This window comes from Diprion similis, chromosome 8 (assembly GCF_021155765.1).
Source record: "Diprion similis isolate iyDipSimi1 chromosome 8, iyDipSimi1.1, whole genome shotgun sequence".
Lineage (NCBI taxonomy): Eukaryota > Metazoa > Arthropoda > Insecta > Hymenoptera > Diprionidae > Diprion > Diprion similis.
Window position 1 is genome coordinate 12,780,272 of NC_060112.1, and position 11,514 is coordinate 12,791,785.

General features: G+C 33.0%; 4 protein-coding genes across 7 annotated transcripts; 2 read left to right on the forward strand and 2 right to left on the reverse strand.

The window, feature by feature from the left end:
- Positions 1 to 4: 4 nt before the first annotated feature.
- LOC124409970 (mitochondrial import inner membrane translocase subunit Tim10 B-like) lies at positions 5 to 1,114 on the forward strand. The gene is made up of 3 exons (XM_046887983.1): positions 5 to 190; positions 299 to 394; positions 553 to 1,114. Exons 1-3 carry the CDS (start codon positions 167 to 169, stop codon positions 766 to 768), a joined length of 336 nt encoding a protein of 111 aa, XP_046743939.1. The 5' UTR covers positions 5 to 166; the 3' UTR covers positions 769 to 1,114.
- A 724-nt stretch (positions 1,115 to 1,838) lies between these two features.
- Positions 1,839 to 7,397, reverse strand: LOC124409967 (arfaptin-2). Of its 3 annotated transcripts, none has more exons than XM_046887981.1 (7): positions 7,072 to 7,397; positions 6,020 to 6,223; positions 5,745 to 5,912; positions 5,301 to 5,622; positions 5,038 to 5,215; positions 4,760 to 4,919; positions 1,839 to 4,098 (listed from the first exon to the last, which is right to left on the reverse strand). In XM_046887981.1, the coding sequence occupies exons 2-6, from the start codon at positions 6,216 to 6,218 to the stop codon at positions 4,767 to 4,769; spliced, it is 1,020 nt and encodes a 339-aa protein (XP_046743937.1). In that variant the 5' UTR covers positions 6,219 to 6,223; positions 7,072 to 7,397; the 3' UTR covers positions 1,839 to 4,098; positions 4,760 to 4,766. The 3 variants fall into 3 exon arrangements, with proteins under 3 accessions (XP_046743937.1, XP_046743935.1, XP_046743936.1); XM_046887979.1 differs by having other exon boundaries at positions 5,745 to 5,915; XM_046887980.1 differs by lacking the exon at positions 1,839 to 4,098 and having other exon boundaries at positions 4,113 to 4,919; positions 5,745 to 5,915.
- Positions 7,398 to 7,514: 117 nt separating this feature from the next.
- On the forward strand, positions 7,515 to 9,675 carry LOC124410016 (DNA repair protein XRCC3-like). Of its 2 annotated transcripts, none has more exons than XM_046888108.1 (5): positions 7,515 to 7,707; positions 7,877 to 8,077; positions 8,420 to 8,559; positions 8,645 to 8,857; positions 9,071 to 9,675. In XM_046888108.1, the coding sequence occupies exons 1-5, from the start codon at positions 7,593 to 7,595 to the stop codon at positions 9,290 to 9,292; spliced, it is 891 nt and encodes a 296-aa protein (XP_046744064.1). In that variant the 5' UTR covers positions 7,515 to 7,592; the 3' UTR covers positions 9,293 to 9,675. The 2 variants fall into 2 exon arrangements, with proteins under 2 accessions (XP_046744064.1, XP_046744065.1); XM_046888109.1 differs by having other exon boundaries at positions 7,556 to 7,714.
- Positions 9,505 to 10,955, reverse strand: LOC124410017 (RNA pseudouridylate synthase domain-containing protein 1-like). The gene is made up of 4 exons (XM_046888110.1): positions 10,810 to 10,955; positions 10,487 to 10,730; positions 9,873 to 10,149; positions 9,505 to 9,664 (listed from the first exon to the last, which is right to left on the reverse strand). The coding sequence occupies exons 1-4, from the start codon at positions 10,918 to 10,920 to the stop codon at positions 9,505 to 9,507; spliced, it is 792 nt and encodes a 263-aa protein (XP_046744066.1). The 5' UTR covers positions 10,921 to 10,955.
- Positions 10,956 to 11,514: the final 559 nt, after the last annotated feature.

Below are 11,514 nucleotides of genomic sequence, written 5' to 3' on the forward strand. Positions count from 1 at the left end.
TCAGAACGCTCACGCATAAAATCAGGACTGATCAGGACAGTGAGTTACATATGTAGGTTATGTTGCATGACACGAACTCCGTTGAACAATTTCAATCTCAAGATTTATTATTGTTTGTATTTATCAACTTAGTAGCGGAGGCCGTGATAAATTTATTCACCAAAATATGGATTTAGCACAGATAAGAAATGTTTGTATTTTCTGTCATAATTTGTCATTAATTGAATGCCGCTTCTTTTTACTTCATAAGCAATTCTTACCTGAATTGATGTCATTACTTAAATAATCTTTATTGCAGTTCAAGGATTTCCTTTTGCTCTACAATCAAATATCTGACACATGCTTCAGACGATGTACAAACACATTTAATTCCAGAGATATGGATGTGGATGAGGTGAGATGAACGATCGGTGAATGTACTCTGAATTTTGGATCAGATTTTCAGTTATTGTTACACCGTATGAAAGTACTCGCATCTTTCCAATATTATGTATATATGTACATACCTTTGCAGCATGTATTGATAATAATCATTTATTTCTAATGCCATAGGAAGCCTGTATAAATAACTGTGCGCAGAAACACATAAACGCGAATCACAGAATAATGGAAGTCTACATGGAGGTACAACCTCTTTTAGTGAATAAAAGGATAGAAGAAATGAATGCTGCTCAAGCTGCAGCTGTGGCACAGCAGCAACAACTGCAGCAAGACACCCAAATCACAGAAACTAGTCAAAGTTTACAACAAAGTCAGCCACTGGTCTGACACATAATTCAACCTGTCGTTTTACGTGATTTAATATTTTATAATATGATATGATATATATTTTACTTTACAATGTCCACCTTTTTATCATAGAGCTTCCTTTAGGACCAGCGTTTTCCAATCCGTGGCTCACCTTGTTATGACCGTTATGGCCTTTGTAATGACCGTCATTTGAAACAGTTATCTCCTCCGGAATGTCTTCTTTCTTACAGTGGGCTTGTGACATTGTATTGCAAGTAATATGTCATGCGCCTTTCCCATGTTGTATGCAACGGTCGGCAGTGGAATTATAGTTAACTACTCTGTACATATTTTCAATGTATAAAAACTGAATTTATTCATTCAACCTTTGCATTGTCTATTTCAATATACATATTTTTCTTACCATATTCCCTGGTTCTTTGCATTTCAGATTTTGAGAAAGAGAGGTAAAAACACTAATACTCAGCTTATTACAATTTTCATATAAACTGTGATATATCATCTTGCTAAGATTGGAAATCAAAATCTAAACAAAAACAAAGACCAGTTGTATACCAGTTCCATTTGAATTAATATGTATTTGTAAGGAACATTGAATATTATAAAATTATTATTGGAGCGATTCTAGGTAAGTAATCAGTTTAAATTTTTCAGTCTTCTAACCATCGTACTGTTGATAAATAATAAATCAATTTGTTTAAATAATAATACATGGCCGTACATGTTACATAAGCTTTGATTTATTATTGAAAATGTGTGTATATACAGAATACCGTATGTATGTATAGGTATATACGAATAATATTATTACAGTTGTGTTATAATATCCAAACATGACTATAATATATTGCGTCAAAACATTGTTTTAAAATTTAACGTATCTCTGTTATCAATTTGCTAAAAATAATAGCATGTAATGAGCAAAATGAAATGGTTGGATTTGAAAGAATAGTGTTTTAAAATTTTGAAACGCTCACACAAGCTTGTGGTAAATATCATTTAGATTTTCGAATTCAAACGTCGAAATATTTTTGAAGTCTGACGCAATAACATACTACTCTCTGCAACTACTACTTTCCGTTTTTTTGGACATTGTAGCAAATTCCCATCTAAAGCTGTCACAAATATTGTTGTGGAACACTAACAGTTTCATAACCAATATTACAGCAGTCTTGGTTACACAAATTACTATATGTGCAATTGTCTACATAATGCACCTGTGATGCGTATGAGATCTGTGACATTTTAGTCACGTAATCGTAATTAGGAATGCAATTTGACATTTTTTCTTAGTAACGCAAATTTAATTGAAATTGCATAAATTACTGATAGCAATCCATGGCACATAACAAAAAGAGACTGATTAAAAAACCAGGTATATTGAGTGCTCCGATGATTTAGAAACATTATTCTTCTGACGCACTTATAATTTTTATCACTGAAGCATTTATTTCGAATTTCATGAATAATTGCGTTGCCATGTTAAATAGACGAACTTAATGTATATGGCATTGATATACACATTGGTTTCTCGATATTAAAATCATCTCTTTACCCACCAAAATGTAAATGAATAAATTAACTTCACACGTCTATGAAAATAATAAATAATTACTATTTGCCTGCAAATCTGTAGGTAACCGAAATTACTCAAAATATTTTTTATAAGCTTTCCCATTTGCATTCACATGCCTGTAATGCTGTGTTAAAATTAAACTTAATAAGCGTTTGGTTTTCTATGTAAATATCTTATACAGCACTCTTACAGGTAATGGAAAGTCTATAAATAAAAATTAACAATCATTAAACATATTAAAAATCATAGGAGTTAGCAGACCAATGTTTGACAATACGAATTCATCAGCAATATTAGCTTTGTTACCCAAAATATATGAGTATATTTTGTACTTGTATTGTCTACTTGTATTGTCAAGTGACAAGTTATTAATATACACTTATGTATATATAACAGGCCTAACCACAAGTCTTTTACTCCAATAAACATCTTATATTATGTATTTTTTTATGAGATTTTGTTCTTTTTGATTATAAGTGAATGAAAACGACTTTTTTCTAAACAAAGTTTCAGTCCTATTTATGTAAAAATACAGACCTATGTACGTTTTTGTCTATCAAGTTGATATTCTCAATTTTATCATTGCCATACGAGTGCTGTAGTATATTTTTATTTGTTAAATCGTAAAACTGGGTGGAAAATGAACGCAGGATAATCAACGTTAGAATAATTCTGTACTCAAATTCATATTCCTCATTTATATTACTCTTGTATAAGTATGTCTCGTCCCAATTTGATTTTTTATTTTTTAGTACGTATCCTAATATTTAATGACTAGGCCCTATTTTAACATGTACTTTCGAATCTAACAACGATTCTATCTAATCTTATCGACGTAAGTTTCTTAAGTTTTTTTTTTTTTTCGTAAATAAAATGTACCACATTCAACTACTTAGCTAGTTAAAGGTGAATATCGTGTGGAATACATGTGAAGTTCTCAGGTCTTCATTTAAGTAAATGGTCTGATTATGTTATCACTCATAATAATAACAGATCAGAAGAAAATGGCAAAGTAAAATCTAACGAAACACAGCAATACAATACCGTTACTGATGCATCCAAATAATATTATCAATGTTTCATGCGCTATTTTTTTATCATGATAGAAGAAATGTAGAGTAAAAAAAAACACAACGAGTCGCAACAGACATAAAATAAAAAAGATTACAGAGGCATAGATAATTATTATCACGTCATTAAGCATTACTATTGTCATTTATTAAAATATATTATACCCGAGGATGAGTTATATTGAATGGCATGATTTTTAAGCTATCAAATTTTAGAATTCTTGATCATTCAGGTTTAAGTATTTAATTCTTATTACAATGTGTCTTGCTGATAGTTCTAGTCACTTGAAAAAATTAAATTTCCAAGTTGGAAATTGTATACTATTACCTGTTGCAAATGCTTGCATACCTAGCAAAGAATCCTATTGTATTTCGCTACTCCAAAAGCTACAGGTTCAGTTATCAACCTGAAATACTAGTTCAAGATATGAGCATAGTATGTTATGGCTTGGAACTGTGAATTCAAAATTATCGATATTCGTCATGTCAAATGAAAATAGAATTCACTTGTGTTCCAGATATTATTTTGAGTTTTTTATTGTTTTAACCTATACGTATCATTGGACCTTACTGCATGGTATGTGGCACAGCTTTCCGTTCAATTGAAAGGGTCTGGTAAACGAGAATATATCTCATTGTCTGGCACGAGGAATGGTGATGTAGATATCTTATCATAGGCATAAGAATAGGACGTTTCCAATCCTGGAAATGATATGAAACATGTGATTATAACTTGGGATGTGCATAAATATTATATCAGTTTTCAGATTCCATTTTTAAAATTGTGATATCACTATATTAATAGAAATTTACACATATAAACTGTTGCAAAGCAGGTTGGTATAATTTATAATTAGTAGTTGGAATCAAGTACAACGTGATTTTTATATTTTAACATGATGAATAATAATGTCATGTTGGCTATAAAAATGCTCAAAGTATACAACTGTACATGGACTGTAATACCACCACTACAAAGAACGTCATGCAGAGAAAACATTTTATTGAGGATAAAAATTTCGTAACATACAATTCCTTGAGTTAGATTTGTATTGAATTAACAGCAACTTGTAATGTTACTTTTATATTATATACACATACATTATAGATTAGTAAATTTTCTACATTTATATGTCTTAAAGAATATACTGTCCAAAAAATGTCATGCACATAAGTTACGTGAATTAATCATGACAAATATGTGTATCACATATCAAATTAATTGGCAATAATATTGACGAGCTTTGAAAGTTATTTCGACAATTATATTGTAAAATATGTTATATCATGCGTACTGATTATTATTTCTTATTGATGAAATATTGAATACCTTGATAGCTTTTATAACAATAACTATACATACTGTATATCTACTGCTCTAGCCAGGACGGTAGCGAAGAATTAGGAGATTTAACTTTGATGTTAAACTGCTTTAATGTGGCCTCCAATGCTGTTTGATTCCCAGAAAAATAAGCTGACACGGCATTGTGAAACAGCAGCAACTGCTTGTGCATTACTTTGATCTGAAACCAAATTACAAGTAGAGAATGGGCAAATATTTTAGGTTTAGTCAGCATGCTGAATGCTAGAAAATCAAAATACGATACTGTATAATATCTTCAATAATGAAGCAAGCCATACCCTGTTTTCATCTAAAAACTTTAGTTTGATAGAGACGTCAGCTCGAAGTTTTTCAAAGTTCTGTTTATGCTGTTCATAATTTGCTTGTGCTTCTTCCATCTTAGCTGCACTGCTTGCATCTGTCTTTGCTGCTTGTGCCAATGCTTCCAGATCCGTTCTGTATGCATCATATTCTATCCTGTTAAATTTACATGGCAATGAAACTTTTCTGTCATTCAGATTCTCGTGGCTATCACGAGATAAATTGAAACAATAATAATTACCTTGCTGTTTCATACTGACGAACAGTTAGCAGTGTGTCCTCAATCGTTTTGTTACAGAGAGTGTTAACGGACGAGACAAAAAAATTTAAGGCCCCTAGAAGTGTTTCCCCATTCTTAGTAAGGTTTCTTTGCGTTTCTGAATTGTAAAGAAACTCTTCTTGCAGTTCAGGTGATTTCTGTGCCAGATCTGAAAATGCTTCACCTAGCGCATGCTGAGTCTGAACAACGTGGTGAAAGTGAGATGCCAAGGCTCTTGATAATCGTAATATGTTACAGTACTTTTTCTGCGTGTCTCTCAAGACTTCAATCTGGGCCTCAAGCTCTGTAGAATACGAAAAGAGAATCACTTCAGTTAAAAACGTTTTTGAATTTGAATAAATCTTTTATTCGTATTTATTTTATATTATTTCAAATTATATTGTAAGAAAATTGAGTATATTTTACCCGAATCGACTGTGCGTGATGTTTTACCAAGTTTCTCATACATCAATTGCTTAGTGCACTTGTAGGTGGAGATACTCCAGTTTCTAATACTTTCAATCTTGCTTTGAGCAGGACGTAGTGTATGAGCATCACCATTCTGAAGCGGCGAACTGGGAGTAGTTACTGTCACTGCTGATAAGTGGTATAAGTTCATCATTTTTATTCTAGACTATACTAAGTAACTAGAAAACTTGGTTTATAAAAATTCTTCCTTGCAGAGGAATTTATTGTCTTACAGTTTTGTGACGTTGGACTGCCCACAGGTAAATTCATTGTGGCAGGACGCGGTGGGCCACTGGTATGATTGTTTGGGACATGAGGTGGCGGTGTTCCGGTGTGTACAGCGTTTTCACTCTCGTTGAGGGATGGGGCATCCTTGAGCATTTCGTGAATGCTGCGTTCCATTCCACCTGGCGGTAAGGCCGTCTGTGACATCTTACCTTAAATTAATAACATCTATCCAATGGAAGTTCAGCATAGATATAAAGTTACAAATTCGGTTATCAGATTAAATAATCAGCTCAGTGCTTATCTACATCTTTCTTAATCTTGGGGTGATGTGTGATCGAAATTTGAGTATTTGACACAATTTTCGATTTATGAGCAATAGATTTACCTGTTTACGGAATATGAATAACATATATAATTCCTACGAGCTAGATACAAGTGCATTCCTGTTATTGTATAAAGAAATTGGTAGTTCAAGTATACAGATTCAGGGATGATTATTTATTATTTCTCACTTTTCTTAATCTCCTTTCTTATAAAAAGTTCAAAAATATAAGCAGCACCTTTCAAGTATGCTTTCGCGTCAACTTAGAACTGACTTAGACTGGCTAAAATACGTGATTCACAATTTTACAGAGTTGATAGCTCAGCTTACTAGAATTACTAAAAGAACTAGTGCATGCATGTTAATCATCACATTACATCTGCAGCCTCCACAGGAACTTTTAGCATTCGTTTTGGTTTACACACAGTTACCCATTATAATTCTGAATTAATGATTACAACAGGATTTGTATTATTCAAACAGATGTGGAGCAGAAAGTATGCAAAAAACATTCTTGAGCTGAATCTGCATGGCTGGTTAAATTGAATTACTTCATAGTCTGGGAGGTGCATGGCTTGATATTTAAAAGATTTGCGTTTGTATAGCGATAATGCAAAATATTTCCTTACAAAAAAAGGCAAGAAAATTTCTTGTAACATTAAAACTATAGATATGTTCTACACATAAGAAATAGCTTCGGATATGTAAGGTGCTTAAACTAATGTGTAAACTTACCTTCAAATCGCACGTTCGTTTTATTCGAAAGGGTACTGGTGTCGATACCTCTGTCATACGCATCCAGTTGTGGTTAAAAATTCGGTTAAACAATGTTATGACGTCATTATAAAAATCAAAGGGGCGTAAATGCACCTGTCACTTCACACCTTGAAAACGCAAAACTCGTTATCAACTTAAATTTAATACTGCCGATTTATGAATGTATCGCGTTGTGTAAATTATACATTATTTACTGGATAAATATGCCTTGACGGAGTATTATAAATTATTTATAAATTTATTGGATTTTAGGCCAGGTACAGGTACTGGCTATTTAACTATCCCTTGAAGTTTGCCTCACACGAGAAATGCAGTGCGGCTACGTTCATAGTTAAATCATATGTCTAGTATCTAGTCCCCAAATTTTACATTCGTCTGGTTGGCAACGTGAAACATTTTCATCGTGTCATGACAACAATGCTTTGTGCAATAATTTGAAATTAGGGAATGAATAGCCAGTGGAAAAGGAACGGTATGTTATGGAATTCGAAGATGCAGAATTAGCAACTGAGGAAGAACCTCATTCGTCAACTGTCTCCAAACGAAGTAGAAATTCTTCTCCTTCTCGAACGGCAAATGATCGGCTGCTTTTTGGTACTATGTTTGTCTTAAATTACAACACAGTTTTTGAAGTTCGTTCGGTTTCAATTAAATGTATAATAACAAAATCTTAGCTTGCGTAATCACTTCATTTATTTATTCTATTTCGGATTATGTCCGATAAGTGCTGCTTGTGATTTTTCATAAACATCGTCTTCTTTAGGTAAAACAGCGAAATGCTTAGCGAGCGAAGAAAAATTTCTTTCTTCGGGATGCCCAAACCTGGATTCAGTACTAAGGGGTGGTTTTGCTAACAGAGGCATTACACAAATTTATGGAGCAGCTAGTACTGGGAAAACTCAAATCGCCTTACAACTATGTTTGACCGTTCAACTTCCAATTGTAGACGGTGGTTACGAAGCTGGTAAGCCAATTAATTTTGACAAATTTTATATTTTCAACAATCAGATTCCACGAGCAGACTTATCTGTTGGAAACAGCCTTTCTGTTATCCCATGTGTTCATGGTGGTCTATTCGTAACCCTGAATCACCAACAAAATATAATATCAATATTCACTGTAACGTTAGAAAAAATCTTTTCATATGTGCATATGCTTGGCCAAAAGGAAGCCTTTTTGTGCACGTTGCATCATCCATTTCTCTCAGTAGTAACGTCTATCAAATTTTGGGCAAGCTGATAATGACATAGATGTATCTGAAGTATAGGAGAGTTAATATTGTGCTCATAAATATTTAATGTTTCAGGGGCAGTCTATATTTCCACAGAGGGAACTTTCCCTTCTAGGCGTCTCCAGCAACTGCTTCGTGAATCAAACCTCACCAAAAAGTTTAATGTCACGTCTGATATAATTTTTGTTACAACGATACATGGCGAAAACACAATTGTAAAACTGATCCAGAAAATTGCGTACTTATAAACATAAATTAAGTTTCGATCTAATACTTAAACTGTCACTGAAATTTTTTCAGCAAGAACTTGAGAATTGTATTATTGAAAGGATCCCACATTTGATGGCTTCCAGAAAAATTGGTCTGCTGATACTGGACTCTATTGCTGCACCTTACAGAGCAGGATATTCAGTCAATACATTCGGAGACAGAGCAAAGAGTCTATGGAATATTGCTAATCAATTGCACAATTTAGCCAGTCAATATAAGCTTACAGTTATTTGTATTAATCAGGTCAGTTTTCAATGAATATATTAGCTCGGAAATATAAATTGGGCTACAAAAAAATGTAAAACTTTGTTTAAAAGTTTTTTCTTGTACCAGATAAAAAAATACAATATTCTAAAGTTTTCAATACGTTTCACTTATAACAAATAATATCTGTCCGAATTTAAACCAAAAACTTTTGTACCTTTATTTGTTTGACAACTTATTTTTTGTATACAGGTATCTGCAGCAATTTCATTAAATAATTATGAAGCAATTCATCCTACGGAACAGCCAACACTAGGTATAACATGGGCCAATATGATAACAAATGATTTCTATCTATGCAGAAGAGGTGACCGCCGCTACCTTTACACTATGCAGTCATCTTACCTTCCTCGCAGTCATATTGAATATGTAATCACAGGTTCAGGAGTATCGGGTGTGTGTAAAAATAAATAATTTCTAATATTTGTAGTTCCATTGTATTATTTGTATTATTTCATCTTCAAAGAACACTAAAGGTATTCAGTTTATTACTTGTTCGTCAATATGCTGCTCAATTACAGAAGTTCCGTATCGAAATGATAAAATTCGTACATTTCTATCTAATAAACATAAATTGTAATCCATCATCGATGTGCTGTTTGAAGTACAACATTGCGTTTCATGTGTCAGGACATGTTTAACATGAGCTCGTCAACAGCTGCAAAGACGCTACTATCTAAAACGTGTAATGAATGTATCGGAATCCACTGATTCATTGGCTCTGAACTTGAAAATGGATCTGCCGTACTGACGTCCAGATTTTCCACATCGTTTTGTAGTATAAGTCTGTGATAGTTGAAAATATGCTTTCATAAGTACAAAAACGTAATATTAAAAACTGATGAGATACATGATTCTTGTTTTCAAAATATATTTTCACCATTGCTAAAGCTCTATAAATTTGGACTCAATCAATTTTTTTTTGGAATGCAAGGAGATTTCAATAACCAAATGTAAATATGCTTATATGATCTATATGAATGGAGAAAATCACCTATATGAATGGAGAAATGTTCTATGTGGTTCTGTGTCCTGTCTTTCACTGTATGTATAATCCCCTATGATCGTGTGCCCAATATGCGAACAGTGAACTCTCAACTGATGCCGACGACCAGTCTTAGGGCAGAGCAATACTTTAGTTGCTGGTTTGCCATTTCTAGTCCCTCTCTCAAGTACTAGTAATGCTGTGCATGAATCTCGAGGCCGTTCACAGAAGGCACTACCTCCTGTGCACATCCTATGATTTCCATTCTTTTCGCGAATATCTTCTCCTGTAGATATATAACTGAATTGTTTGGTGCATTTTTTACCCACAGTTCTTAAATTAAATAGATTATGTGTATTTTAAATTTATAGTATGTTTGATATGTTTGCAGAAAAGAATGTAATTTACATTTTATACTTCGTAATTGATGCTTACTATTCACAAAAGAAATTGGTGCAGATTTTAGATCAAATTAATATGCCTAGTCATTTTTGAAATGAAATTTCTTGGTGTTAGTTCCTAAGTTTAAAAGTATGTACGCTTGCAAATTGTAAGATTCTATGTTTTTACATTTTTTAACAAAAATTTCAAACAGTTTAGAGGTAATTATTGAGGAAGCTAACCGATTGGCTCCGAAATGATAACATGGGTTTTGTTTATATGTCCGTGGACTAGAGCTAAATAGTACTTCTTTGCTTTTCTATTTTCAAAGGCAGTGGTGGCTGCTTTAGCAGCCTGCTTATTGAGAGCCAAGCAAATAACTCCACTTGTAGCATAGTCAAGTCGATGAACAAAATGAAATTCGTGTCGTAGCTCTGGATTGACCAGTTCAGGGAACATCATTTGTACTTCCGTTTGTAAGGTGGACTAAAAATTAAAGAAAACTGTGAACAGGCCATTACCACGTTACGTTTACTGTCTGAAATTTATTTATTAAATGAATTACTTTAAAATCCCGGTTATTACTGTTTATAACCAAATCGTATGGCTTATTTACTACTAAAAAATTATTACTGCGATATAAAACGTCTAAAGTATTATTTTCGTTCCTTTCCATTCTGCCAATGTGTATTGTATAAGCTTCTAGAAAATTTCCGTAACGACACTACAAGTTACGACTTCGTATTTATAACAATTCAGTTATAATCACGGTGGTTACAACTACGAGTTGCTCTCAACGCCCTAGCCTCAACTGGAAACTCACACAAAAGACTGGGACAATTTCGTGCAACTGAAATATTAACAGATTAAATAATCATCAAATCAATTTATTGCAGAAAACGTGGAACATAAAAAATACATCCGTTTTAAACATAGAATGATCCGTTTGATTACAAGATTTCTAAAATCGAGACTCGATTTTGTTTGTAAGATGAGCTGCAGCTACTAATGCAGAAACGGTTGCTTCTGCTCTACGTCTGTGGTCTCGCCGAACACCCGAAACACAATAATAAATGAATAATTACAAATTTTTGTTTCATTCAATTTCATTCCATTTATTGTCCTACATGTATTATATAAAAAAAACCTTGTGTAACGTTACAGAACATATATCAATAGCGGCATGAATGGAAATTATTTTCTTTGTGATACCTCAGATGACTTCAGTTATAATAAATACATTACGATCATTGAAATTTCAGTGTAAATG

What these genes read in the sequence shown, in the direction of transcription:
- LOC124409970 (XM_046887983.1), top strand. Translation starts at nt 167, where the DNA reads ATGGATTTAGCACAGATAAGAAAT. An exon ending in ATTTAGCACAGATAAGAAAT is followed by an intron (nt 191 to 298) that starts GTTTGTATTTTC and finishes TCTTTATTGCAG; the next exon opens with TTCAAGGATTTCCTTTTGCT. An exon ending in GAGATATGGATGTGGATGAG is followed by an intron (nt 395 to 552) that starts GTGAGATGAACG and finishes CTAATGCCATAG; the next exon opens with GAAGCCTGTATAAATAACTG.
- LOC124409967 (XM_046887979.1), bottom strand. Translation starts at nt 6,218, where the DNA reads ATGTCACAGACGGCCTTACCGCCAGGTGGAATGGAACGCAGCATTCAC. An exon ending in CAGTCCAACGTCACAAAACT is followed by an intron (nt 5,916 to 6,019) that starts GTAAGACAATAA and finishes ACCACTTATCAG; the next exon opens with CAGTGACAGTAACTACTCCC. An exon ending in AGTTTTTAGATGAAAACAGG is followed by an intron (nt 4,920 to 5,037) that starts GTATGGCTTGCT and finishes ATTTGGTTTCAG; the next exon opens with ATCAAAGTAATGCACAAGCA.
- LOC124410016 (XM_046888108.1), top strand. Translation starts at nt 7,593, where the DNA reads ATGGAATTCGAAGATGCAGAATTAGCAACTGAGGAAGAACCTCATTCG. An exon ending in AAATGATCGGCTGCTTTTTG is followed by an intron (nt 7,708 to 7,876) that starts GTACTATGTTTG and finishes CGTCTTCTTTAG; the next exon opens with GTAAAACAGCGAAATGCTTA. An exon ending in CAGTTATTTGTATTAATCAG is followed by an intron (nt 8,858 to 9,070) that starts GTCAGTTTTCAA and finishes TTTTGTATACAG; the next exon opens with GTATCTGCAGCAATTTCATT.
- LOC124410017 (XM_046888110.1), bottom strand. Translation starts at nt 10,920, where the DNA reads ATGGAAAGGAACGAAAATAATACTTTAGACGTTTTATATCGCAGTAAT. An exon ending in GTAATAACCGGGATTTTAAA is followed by an intron (nt 10,731 to 10,809) that starts GTAATTCATTTA and finishes TTTAATTTTTAG; the next exon opens with TCCACCTTACAAACGGAAGT. An exon ending in ACATTTCTCCATTCATATAG is followed by an intron (nt 9,665 to 9,872) that starts GTGATTTTCTCC and finishes CAACTATCACAG; the next exon opens with ACTTATACTACAAAACGATG.